The 12,691-nt window shown below is 38.0% G+C and overlaps 1 protein-coding gene across 1 annotated transcript; it reads right to left on the reverse strand.

Moving 5' to 3' along the window:
* Positions 1-3,680: 3,680 nt before the first annotated feature.
* Positions 3,681-7,130, reverse strand: LOC114137839 (uncharacterized). Its single transcript, XM_028006670.1, has 11 exons — positions 6,954-7,130; positions 6,430-6,541; positions 6,140-6,237; positions 5,887-5,940; positions 5,656-5,736; positions 5,428-5,517; positions 5,282-5,335; positions 4,879-4,923; positions 4,557-4,789; positions 3,992-4,166; positions 3,681-3,837 (listed from the first exon to the last, which is right to left on the reverse strand). The coding sequence occupies exons 1-11, from the start codon at positions 7,009-7,011 to the stop codon at positions 3,707-3,709; spliced, it is 1,131 nt and encodes a 376-aa protein (XP_027862471.1). The 5' UTR covers positions 7,012-7,130; the 3' UTR covers positions 3,681-3,706.
* Between the last annotated feature and the right edge of the window lie 5,561 nt (positions 7,131-12,691).

Below are 12,691 nucleotides of genomic sequence, written 5' to 3' on the forward strand. Positions count from 1 at the left end.
AACCACTAGATGTCAGTCATCACCCACACAAAAAAACAAACAACAACCCCACCCACTGCAGTAAACCTTGCGTTTATTTTGAAGTGAAAGCCACGGTCTATCTCATAAGAGCCATCATGAAGAGATGGTACTGCAAACTTCCTAAGTGCTTCTCTTCTTGCCAGCTCAGCAATGTGGAACTGAGACATAAACAATGGTTAAATACAAAATCATCAGATCCTGGAGCATAATACTTTCAAGAAACTCAAGCATGAATCTTGTCTTTTATTTTACTTGGCACCATCATTATTGAATTGATTTTTAAGTCGAATTTTCCATAACGTGGTGGAATACCTACTCTTTTGGGACCTCCAGTGGTACTCGAAATCATGTTCCGTGACTCAACCTTAGAAATGATTTTCCTCTCCGCTCATTTGAGAAAATGAGAACCCCTCCTTCACATGAACGCCAGCTTGAGGTGGAATTCTCACAGCTATAAAACGGGGGGAGAAGAAAGCAAAAGCAGTGTGTTAGTAGTCAGGGTAAGTCTGCGCATCTTGTGGCGAGGGAACAAAAGCTCTGTGTTTGGAAAGCTGTGCCACTGCCTTGAATAAATATTAGGCTATCTTTGTGAGTGTTTGTGATTCTTGCAACAGGACTTAAACTCTCAAGATTAACTTGTTTTTACTAAATGTCAGAATTGGAATCTAAAGGCTTTAATTAAGTGTGAATAAATTGTCTGGAAAAGAGCTATGCTTCCATTTCCAGGAGCTTGTGCTGCTTTGAAAGCCTGATGCTTTTCAGCAGTTTGGCTCAGGACTTATATTTTATTATTCCACATTTGCCACAGTTGTACATGTCAGTGCATTTTAAAATAAGGTTAACACAAGCCACAGTATGTGCAACATAAAATATTGACAAGCACAGCAGCACAGTAGAGAAGCCAACATAGGAAAGGCAAAACAATGCAAACATACATCTTTGTGGTGTAACAAACTTGCAGACCTGAAAACATAAAACAACCTAAATCACCAAATGACTCATTGCATAGAAAGAAATTACATGGGTCATGTTTAAAGCAAAGCTTGACGGTTTGTATTGCAAAACAAAAAAGTCTTGCTTAAAGAAAAGGTTTTGTTTTGTGTTTTTATTAGCCATCTTGTTTTTATATCTCTGTGTGAGTGCTAAGCAGCACAGATTACTTACTCTGAAAGGTCCAGCGCAAAAACACTGTGGAATCACAAAGCAGCAGTAGCAGCAGCGCGAGAACAGCGTGGAGTTTCTGAAATACAGAATCAAAAACAAACTGCTTGTATCACTTTATGAGATAGAGACAGTTTCATTCAGAGTGGAATTGTCGTTTAATTATTGCATTAATGCCTGATCTGCATCAATAAACGGACATGGAGCTGAGACAGTGTCTACTAGAGTAATTCCTTACCTTGGAAATTTACCTATTTCACAGATTGAATTGGAATGTAGCAAAAGATATTTGGTTATTTTTAGTCACACTTCCAGGAGTGAACATAATCTTGCATTGTCACACTGTAAGTGGAAGTGAAAAACTTCATATCACACAGTGAGGTACCTGATGAGGTTTTACTAAGTAAACAGTTTCCCCAATGTCAACTCTGCATTCCAGTGCCCTCCTTGGTCTCATTGTTTAGTCTTTACCGCCGTTTGTAACAGTGATGAAAAACAGGGAATTACCCCAGGATGACTTTATTTTTCTGCACTTTTGGAATATAATTCCTTCCTTTCTCTTGGGTTGGAGAGTATTCAGTTTACATAGTTCCAATGCAGTCAAAAAATGAAAAGGCCCAATGTCTGATAAAACTTAGGCCAGGGTGTGTCAAGCTAAGAGGCTTTTCCCCACTTTTGATTGATGGTAAGAAATAAATGCTGATGAGATCCGGATTTTAAAGAAATGTTTTGTGGTAATTGCTTCATGTGAATTTTATGGTTTATCATCGGAAACTGATGAACTAATCTGACTCCATCAAATTTCCTCCCAACATCCCACTGTTCTTAATTAGGTTTAAATGATAAATGATGTCCCTCCAATAGTACCAACAAGATTGGCCGGGGCATGAAGACTTTTCTAGGCAAACCCATTACTTCTGCATGTGATACACTTTATTTGCTTTCACAAATACAATAAAGGTTTCATAAATCAAAACCCTATTTTTTAAAATTTCTCTAGTGTAACTCAATCCAGGTTTGAGTAGTCTATAACCTGAAGTTCCCATATTTTTCTCAATACAGTCCCAATGAGAAAAAGAAGCATTAAAATGTTTCCTTTTATTTCAACAAATTTAAATGATGGTTATATTAATCTTAATATGAGTTTTAACTAATCTCTGCTACATGTAAACTTAATGTATTATAAATTCTGAACTAGAGTGGAATAATTGCTGTCCAGTTTAATCAATACTGAAGTTTTATTTAACTTTAATTGTATGGAATTAACTGATGTTAATTCCATATAATTAACATCAGTGATGGCATAGTTACTTTGAAAAAGCTTTAATTGGATTACTGATTACTCCTTGAAAAAGTAACTTAGATTATTGATTACGTGAATTGGAAAGTAGCTAAGTTAATTTAATAGTAACTTTTTTAGTTACTTTCAGCAGCTGTTGACAATAATGTTCCACCACCTGTGAAAATTACATTGATCTTTGCCGATACTTAATTGCAAGTTATTCCCAGATAGCACAGAATGATTGAAACAACATTGAATCAATGTCAGCCAGAAACATTGAATCAACGTTGAACGCTGACATTGAAACAACATTGAAAGTGGTCGGTGACTTGTATGTTGAATCAACGTTAGGGTTTCAACCATAACTGACATTATATCAATGTTGATTCAACCATCATCTGTATGTCAACTTGTATGCATATTTGTGTTGATAGTACATTGAATCAGTTATGAATCAATGTTGATTCTACATTATATCAATGTTGAGTCAACCATCATCTGACTGTGGTTCTGCACACATATTTCCGTTGATTCTACATTGAATCAATGTTGATTCAACACTCATCTGAACGTGGATCTGCATCCGGAATTGTCTTGATTCTACATTGAATCAATGTTGCTTCGACAGTCATCTGACTGTGGTTCTGCACACATATGTCGGTTGATTCTACGTTTAATCAATGTTGATTCAACACTCATCTGAACGTGGATCTGCATCCGGAATTGTCTTGATTCTACATTGAATCAATGTTGCTTCGACAGTCATCTGACTGTGGTTCTGCACACATATGTCGGTTGATTCTACGTTTAATCAATGTTGATTCAACACTCATCTGAACGTGGATCTGCATCCGGAATTGTCTTGATTCTACATTGAATCAATGTTGCTTCGACAGTCATCTGACTGTGGTTCTGCACACATGTCGGTTGATTCTACGTTTAATCAATGTTGATTCAACACTCATCTGAACGTGGATCTGCATCCGGATTTCGGTTCATTCTACATTGAATCAATGTTGATTCAACAGTCATTCGACTGTGGTTCTGCACACATATTTCGGGTTGATTCTATATTGAATAGGTTAGGAATCAACGTTGATTCAACCTTCATCTGAACGTGGTTCTGCACGCACATTTGTGTTGATTCTGCATTCAATCAATGTTTATTCAACCATCATAACCATCATCCTGAAATAAACCACATAAAAATACCATGGCAGTGCTTAAATATTTTATTTAATTTCAGTCTTCTGGCCGTCCCTTTGGTTGCCTTTCAATGCCTCCCTCCCGGTCTGGTGCATAGCGAAACCATTTCTTTACTGTTTCGCTGTAATTTTGATCAGTTAGGCCTGGTTCGAATTGACGAGCAGCAACTGAAAGACACAAAAGAACATCATTACGATAGAGGGTATCTCACATAAAATTTCTTATTATCCCATACCCTCACTTTGTTTAGATTCTGATTCACCAACAGTCTCATTTCCTACAATTAAAATTCAAAGCCCTTTTCCAGTAGAGGAAGCTCACCTAATATGCACTCTTGCAGGATTGTGTCCTTGAATGGCTTTTTACTCTGGGAATGCCTATGTTTCTTCCCAGCCCAGTTGAACTGACTTGCCAGGGCATTTCTCATACAAGTTGTCAACATTCTTCTTACCATGTTGGCTGAATTGGTGCCTCCTACTAGAGCCAGTCGAGCAATCTACATCAGAGACAAGTACATGAAGGCATAGCATTACACAGCAGCATTATATCATGTAAATTAAAAACACAGCAGAGACATAACCTTGTTTTGATACTGTATTTATGCTTATGCACTGATATTCCACTCCATAGAGTTCATTCATGGTCATGGATATTAGCGTTATTAACCATCCTGGTCCCAATTTGGGTTAGGTCAAAATTTAAATCATCTATGTGAATAATTGCAAAATGTTTCATAAATAGCACATCTACAAGCTCTGTGACATGTTCAGAACTTGTAGATTACAATTTGTGTTCAAGTAGCTAAAGAGCTAACATTTTGCCCTTAGAAAAAGACTCACACTGACATAATCTACATTGATGCTGATCAGTCTTTCAAATGAATTACCATCTTTTGACGCACTGTCTCTTCAATCAGTAATGACTCTGCTTTACTGAAATCTTCTTCACTTTCAATTGGCAGCTGGAAGGGGAGTACAAGGTTTGCTGGTCCTTGTGTGCTACCTGGTGTAATGTTACTCTGAGCCAAATTGTTCTTAATGAATTGGACATCTCTGGATAGATCCTTCACAATCACAAGAGCTTCAGCAAGCATCGATGTCATCTTATGGATAGCGAGGTCTTCAGGAGAACATTAAGAATCTTTAAGTGCAACATCAAAATAACCTGAAAATGACACATTACAAATACATTATGTCCAATAGACTTGCCTCTCAAAAGCTGCCCATTATTGCTGGCCCTTTGTGTGGTTGCATCTGCAAAACACAAATATTCATGCACAGAAGTTTAAAGGTTAGGTGCCAAAATGACACCGACTTTCTTTAGGTGTGAAATGTTTCCTACAGATCTTTTATAGATAAGGACATTTCTGCATCTAATCAGGAGAGAACTCTGATGAGTGGAATACACAAGATCACAATGGCAAAAAGAAAATACTGTCAGGGCTTTGTGTTATGTTTGCCTTTAAAAAATAATGCATAAGTGTCAAAGCATTTAAAGAGTTGGTGTCATTGCTCACACAGATGTGAGCAATGACCACAGTTCAAATATAGACACAACCTCACACATTCAGATCACAAAATGTCTACAAATGTTGGATGACTGTCTTGATACCTTCGAAACCTTGATTAGGCGCTGAATCCAATACATCATTCAGGTCGGAGTTTGCTTTTAAGTGAATAAGAAATGCAAAAACTTAGCTAAAGTGAATTCATTAGTCAACACAGATCACTGTATATGTATGTAGTAAAGTGGGTTACTCTGTGATATATCCAATGGCAGCCTATTTTGTGCACATTGTGAGAGACCAGGGCGATGGTTATACTGCCTTGAGCTGCATCCAGACAACCCTGTAGATATAGTTACATTTCGCAATAGTTTACAAGTGTAAACACAAGATACATAATCTAAATGTTTGATCAAACTAACTAATTAGCCAGAATCACTAAGATACCCATCACTATTACTGAAAGAGTACAGTATCATACCAATACTTGTACTTTGTCGCTGTGGATTCTGCAACCTGTGGTACTGGACACAGTGGGCTGTAGCAAAACCTGGCATCTCAGCTTGAACACAAAGTAGGAAATACACAAAGCAGTGAGGTTATTACTGTAACCTTCCATATGAGAAAATGTGAGACTTACATTCAGCTGACTGCTCTATATTTAAAGCATTGCTTTGACATCACAGTCTTATGAGACTGCTTGACGACTCACCATTAAGAACTTCATCAGCTAGTGATTGTTGGTAGTTGCTAGCAACAAGATCTACTAAGAAAAATAGGAAATAATTAAGAGCTAAAACTATACACAATTAGTTTTAGCTCTAAGTGCTAAAACTATACACAATTTCAGCAAGAAACACAATTTCAATCAAATTAAAATGTCCTTTTATTGGTACACTGTTATATGTAATTTCTTTTTTGACTGTGTAGAAGTGAGCATAGTGTCAATATAAAGGAAACAATACCTGGACATCCAACATCAGGTGGTTTGGCAAAACGCTTTCTTTTTGCACTGCTACTCTGATGGTCTTCAGAATCAGAATGCATAAACTGCTGATTTGGCCTACAAAACATTATGATAATACACTATATGAATATTACAACTGTAGTTAAGATACTACACTTATTAGTCAAGGCTACCGTCTGAATACATGGACACTCTGGCCACTTTGAGCCATCCTTTTAGCAGTGGTTGTTATTTTCTAGTTGCAACGCCCTAGGGAAAGTTATCACTGTGATAAAGTTAGTAATGTACCTGGATATTCTTTTTTGGCGGATAGCTCCTTCATCATGAGATTCAATTTCAGATGTTGGACACATTGTGGTGTTATATTTTGTCTCTCGTTTTTTCGCCTCATCAAGGGTCTCTGTAAAGAGCAGAGGGTAAATGCCAATTTGCATGTCTGCAGTCCAGTGCAGAACTACCCTAACAGCTCCTTCCCAACTCCCAAAAAACAGAACAATCACACCTGTGTGAAGCGCTACTATCATACATCATCTCATTCTGGCCAATCACTATTTGCCTCCTCACATTTGTCTTCTCTGATTTTACATACACAAAACATCTCAGCTGGACCTCTGAGGTACCAGCGCTTTATTATAATTATATATATTGTTTACTTGGTTTAATGTAGCCTCCTAAACAAACCTTTGCATCTGTAATGTCATGTCCCAATAGATAAACATACGTGAAAAGAAGAAAATATTGAGCTGATTTATCTATAACATGACAGCACGACTGTGTAGAACAGCTGTGCATGTGTTGCACCAGTTACTCACCACACGTAATGAGGACTCGTACATCCGTATAGGTGATCCATTTGTCGTCTGGTTGCATTCCGTCTCGAAGGGCTTTCTTGAGTGTTATGTGTTTTGGGGGCCATAACAGCGTCTGTTCCTCAGCTTTAAACCAGCTCTCTAGAACTACTGCTGTCCCACCATTTGGGAACTGTACAACTGACCATAGTGCCTCTCTACTCATCTTCGAAGGGCTAGGGATGAAATGAGAACTACTCATGATATCTCCTTACAGGTCATCCCCATTTCACTCTTCAAAGCCAAAGTGCACTACAGACATTGTAGTTTTTGGCCAGTCAAACATGTTATTTGCACAGGTAAGAATTAGATAAATGTTATTTTTAGGTAATTTATGCCATGATATACATCTCAGTTACAGATACTGCACTTTGGCAGGGCAGCATGACTATGCTAAATGAAGTAGTGGTATTACAATGGCACCATCCATGTCTGGACAGAGAAGACATTTGCGCTTGATAGAGGCCAGTCCAACTACCCCTATATTTTCTTTCAAGCCACTGACTTTGTATGTGCCAATGTATGATGATTCACAGGGATACATGTAATATGGCTGTTTGTGTCCGTACATTCTGACGATTATATATGTATCCTCTTCTGATTTAATAATATTCTCTATTAATGCAAATCCATCTCCAACTTCAACACAATTGTCTCCTTTCTTTGTGGACAAAGTAAACCGATGAGTGGAGACCTTCCTGTACTGTTGTGAAGAAATAAACTGTGTGGGGACTGGACCATCAATGTGGATGTTAAGCAACTTTGGATAATCTCTAGAACATGTGGGTCCAACATGTGAGGTTTCAGACAACCTTTTAACTACCTGTTGTAGTGTCTGATGTGGCTTGCGTAGAAGATGCTTAATTTGACCAAGACAATTCTCAAAAGGAAATCCTGATATATTATCTAGATTGCCGAACCTCCTGTATTCTTCAGCCAAATGAGTAAGCTGGTGTATATTGTACACAATTTCATCTTTTCCATATAATTCCCCAAAGTGTTCAACAAAAGCAACCATCAACTTTTGTGCAAAGGCTAACATTTCCTCAGATATACTAGGGGACAGCAACATGTACATTCCAACGGAAAACAACATAAAATTGTCATACAGCTCACTGGGGAGTGAATCCTTCAAAACAACAGGACCCCAATATAACATGAAGGATCGGAACTCAGTAGCTTTCCACCGATCTATCTCCGACAGTCCCCTTGGTTTACGGTTAAACTCAGAAGGCGTGTAGAAACGTAGCTTTAGGAGTTTATCTGAAATGCCTGCTGCAGTTTGGGAAGGAAACTTTGTTGCTAAATGTTTCCCCTTTAACCATATATGAAGCATTTTCCTTGTAACTCCGAGACAACAGACATGCATGTAATCTGGTGGAAACATAGAAACCATCTTAACTAAACCAGATAAAGGGCTCTTTCCAATGTGATGTTCCTCATCAACCATGTCAGAGAAACTGGAGTCTGTCCTAAGTTTATGCTTTGTTTCAGGAAATGTCATTTTATTCATCCATACACCCTCCTGAAAGCATTTGTCACAACCTGAATAGCCATTGAATCCTTTGACCTGCTTAATATAAGCTCTTGCCGGCGCATCACAAATAAAGGCAGAAATTTCTACATTAAATTGCTTACCATTATAAATAATGCCATTACACAATACATTCTGAAGATCTTTGACAAACTGAGCCAGGTACTCAAAAACACTCACTGGCTTGCTTAGACCACAAAAAATGCCTACAACAAATGGGGACCTTGTGTAGTCACATGTCAGACATCCAAGTATGGGCCAAAACTGAAGTTTGGAACTTTTAAATAAAGGTAAGCCATCTATATTAAACTGGATATTAAAAGTAGTCATAGTTGATGGTACACACAAACATGCCAACCGTGAAAGCACCCCTTTGACTATTCCAAAATGATAATAATCTCCCCCTTGAATTGTAGTGATGGGCACATTTCTGGGTGTTCCAAGCAATGTTCTCCCATCTTTTGGTAGGGTAGGGTGAAACATTGTCAAAATAGACAGCAAAGATGACAGTGCAACCAGAGAGATTGAATAGGATGTTGCCCAATACTTTAAACTTGTCCTGAGCAAATCATTATTGTCATCACTGTCAAGCTCATCCTCCACTATACTTTCAAAATGTGCTTCTGACTCACCTGGCAAGTCAGTATTTTCATTCACAGCACTGATAGTTAGTCGTCTGTTTAGTGGCAAGTCTGAAATATCTTGAAAAGGTAGTACATCCAACCTGCACTGACAAGAGGCTGCAACATGATATTTCTCCTGTTTCTTCCTTGGATTAGCATTAACTATTAACTTATACTCGGTGAGGATTTGCTGCTCTGTCTCTTTCAATAATTTGTTAACTCTACGTCTTTTAGCCCGAGAAGAAGCCGACATCTTAAAGAGTGTGGTGGTGCTTTACTCTAATGTAGACAAACTGCACCTGTTTACCTACAATTGTCTTCTTTCTTTAAAGCTGTTATATTTAAATATAGCTGGAAAAATAAAAAAAGGAGATGAAGAGATTCAGAATAAAATGCTGCATTTTAATATGCAAGATGAAACAAGCCGAAACATATTTGTACAATTAGATCCATATCAAGAAAGGCAATTATTATAATGCGAAAGTTACTGTTCATTTTAAAATACCAGCATAAGCAAATGCCTCACTATAGCAGGACCAAGCATCCTGAGACCTCACAAAGTGTACAACCCAACTTTAGTGTTATCAAAATCTGATTTAAAGTTAGTTTTTCAACATAATTATGCCATCACTGCTTATTTCCCTACCAAGCTGCAACTTAAGCGCAACACAATGCAGTTGGTTTATAATAAATAGGTTAAGATCAAGGTAGATTGGCCACACTTACCACAAAAGTGCTGGGGGTTGAATAATTAAATTCAGAAACAGGTTGCACCAATCCTGCTGCAAAGGGGCTATGTGGTTGGGACATACCAGTCATGAAATGGGGGAGGTGGACCACCTAACTCCTTTTAGTGACTTCTATGTGTTTTTGTGTCAACATATCACACATACATAGTCAGTCATAACATTTACAGACAAGTAAGAAGATGTACAGGACAGAATTACAACCCAATGTTACCAACACATACTACTTAAATTATAATGTGAGTAACCCTCACAAAAAATAAAAGTAGTTTCACCCGGAGTCAAAGGAGGAGAGGAAGAGAGTAGAAAGGGGGAGGGAGGTTGAGGGGTAGACAAGCCAGGTGAGAGGTGAAGGGTGGAGGGAGAGGGGTTGGGGGTTAGAATGTGAGAGTGAAGTGGAGGGGTGTAATAAACACCCCTCCACTTTTAGAACATTTAGATTACTAGTTCTTCCCCAAATCTTGTCCTCAATCAAACTGACCTGCGTGTTTTCAGTTCAGCAAAACCCTGTTAATCAGATGTCAATTAATATCATGTGTGCTGAATTAGGGAAATGCCTAAAACTTGTAGTGCCTGGAGGACCAGTGCTGAAACACACTGGACTCGACGTTGGCGGCATTTCATTTATTTGATGTTAACCACAAACCATCATTGATTTAATGACACAGTTTCAACATTAGTTAATTGGCTAGAATTGAATGGTTGTTTTATAGTTGATCCACCATCAATTGTCGACCTCAAACATACATGAAACCTTTGTGATAATAATTCAACATTGAATTAACATCGTGTGCTATCTGGGTAGTTCTTTCCCAAACCTTGTCCTCAATCAAACTGACCTGCGTGTTTTCAGTTCAGCAAAACCCTGTTAATTAGATGTCAATTAAAATCATGTGTGCTGAATTAGGGAAATGCCTAAAACTTGCAGGGCAGTGTGCCTGGTGCCGGTGCTGAAAAACACTGGATTCAATTTTGGCATTTCAATCAATGGATGTTAATTGGCTAGAATTGAATGGTTGTTTTATAGTTGATCCACCATCAGTTGTCGACCTCAACCAAACATGCAACCTTTGTGATGGTAATTCAACATTGAATTAACATATATTCCAACAAGCCAACAGCGAAGCAGCTGTGTGGTTGGGCTATCCCACTCATGTAAACGGTGGGGGTGGACCGCTCCACTCCTTTTAGTAAGTTGTAGATGTTTTTGTGTCAATATATCACACACACACAGTCAGTGAGAATTGTTATGAACAAGTAAGAAAATGTACAGAAAGGAATCAGCACCCACTATCCTCTACAGTGCTTAATTTAAATGTGATAACCCCCGCTCAGTAATAAAATGCTCTGACCCAGAGCTCTGATGAGGAGGAGAGGAGGGGAAGGGGTGAGGCAAAACAGCTGACATTGATTCAATATTGATCAGATGTTGATCAGACATCGGCATTTCAGTCATTAGATTTCAACCACAAAACAACATTGATTCAATGACACAGTTTCAACACTGGTTACTTGGCTAGAGGTGGATGGTTGTTTGATGGTTGATCCACCGTCATTTGTCGTCTTCAACCAAAAATCAACCATTGATCAGACTTCGGCATTTCAGTGATCAGATTTCAACCACAAAACAACGTTGATTCAATGTCACAGTTTCAACGGTTTGATTGGGTGGTTGTTTGATGGTTGATCCACCGTCATTTGTCGACTTCAACCAAAAATCAACGATTCTAACTATTTTTCAACGTTGATTTAACATCATGTGCTATCTGGGTTGTATGATGGTAACATCAACTATGTGTCTCTACTTAAAAGGTTGAATTGAGGGGGAGATTGTTTAATGGTAACAACAGTACAAAAAAGAATTTAGTAATTTTTTTATGTTTTTGTGTGTTCTACTATTATCTGCGAAACTCTAAGTAGGATTTTAGAGTCCCCCTCACCCACTCCCCTCCCCAAACCTCAGATTTGTGACACTTATCTTAACATTAATGATTATAATGGCGTTTAGTGGTGCAACTCTACGGACACGTTCTTTCATGGCTGTTTTCACGTTTATTGCTCGCTTCATTAGTCTCGATGTTTGCAGTTTTCTAGAGCACAACGCCGAGCTCGACATTGCTCACAGCAGATATATTGACTTGACATGAAAACACAGCGGGACTTTTCTGAGATGTTTACAATAGTCTATTTTTTTGGCAAACACCAATAGTTTCTGTGTTTTTCTAAGAAAATGTTTATATTTTTGGACAACATATTTATCATTATGGTAGAAGATGCAGTTTTCTTCTCATACGGAATCTTACAAATCTTGTTATAAAGTCTAATTGGAAACCTTTTTTTTTTTTTTTTTTTTTTTTTTGCATTGTCGCATATTCCAAATACAATCAAATCAAAAATTGCCACAAACAAGCAGCAGGTTTTTAAATATATATATATATATATATATATATATATATTGAAGACGAAACTTGCACTTTCTAAGTAAAGCAGACAGATGTTCGTCAAAAGTCTCACTCTTTTATGGGGGATTGCTTTGAAAGAAGGATTTAAATTCCTTGGTCGTAAAAACAACTGATGATAAACAGATTGAATTAGTTTTAATAATAAAAATGTATTTGAATAGTCTTCAATTAATCAACACTTATTAAATTAAAAAAAACTGTTGATGGAGTGAGAAGCTCAGTCATCCGGGAGGGACTCAGAGTAGAGCCGCTGCTCCTTCACATCGAGAGGAGCCAGTTGAGGTGGCTCGGGCATCTGGTCAGGATGCCTCCTGGACGACTCCCTGGTGAGGTGTTC

Source organism: Xiphophorus couchianus, chromosome 22, assembly GCF_001444195.1.
Source record: "Xiphophorus couchianus chromosome 22, X_couchianus-1.0, whole genome shotgun sequence".
Classification (NCBI taxonomy): domain Eukaryota; kingdom Metazoa; phylum Chordata; class Actinopteri; order Cyprinodontiformes; family Poeciliidae; genus Xiphophorus; species Xiphophorus couchianus.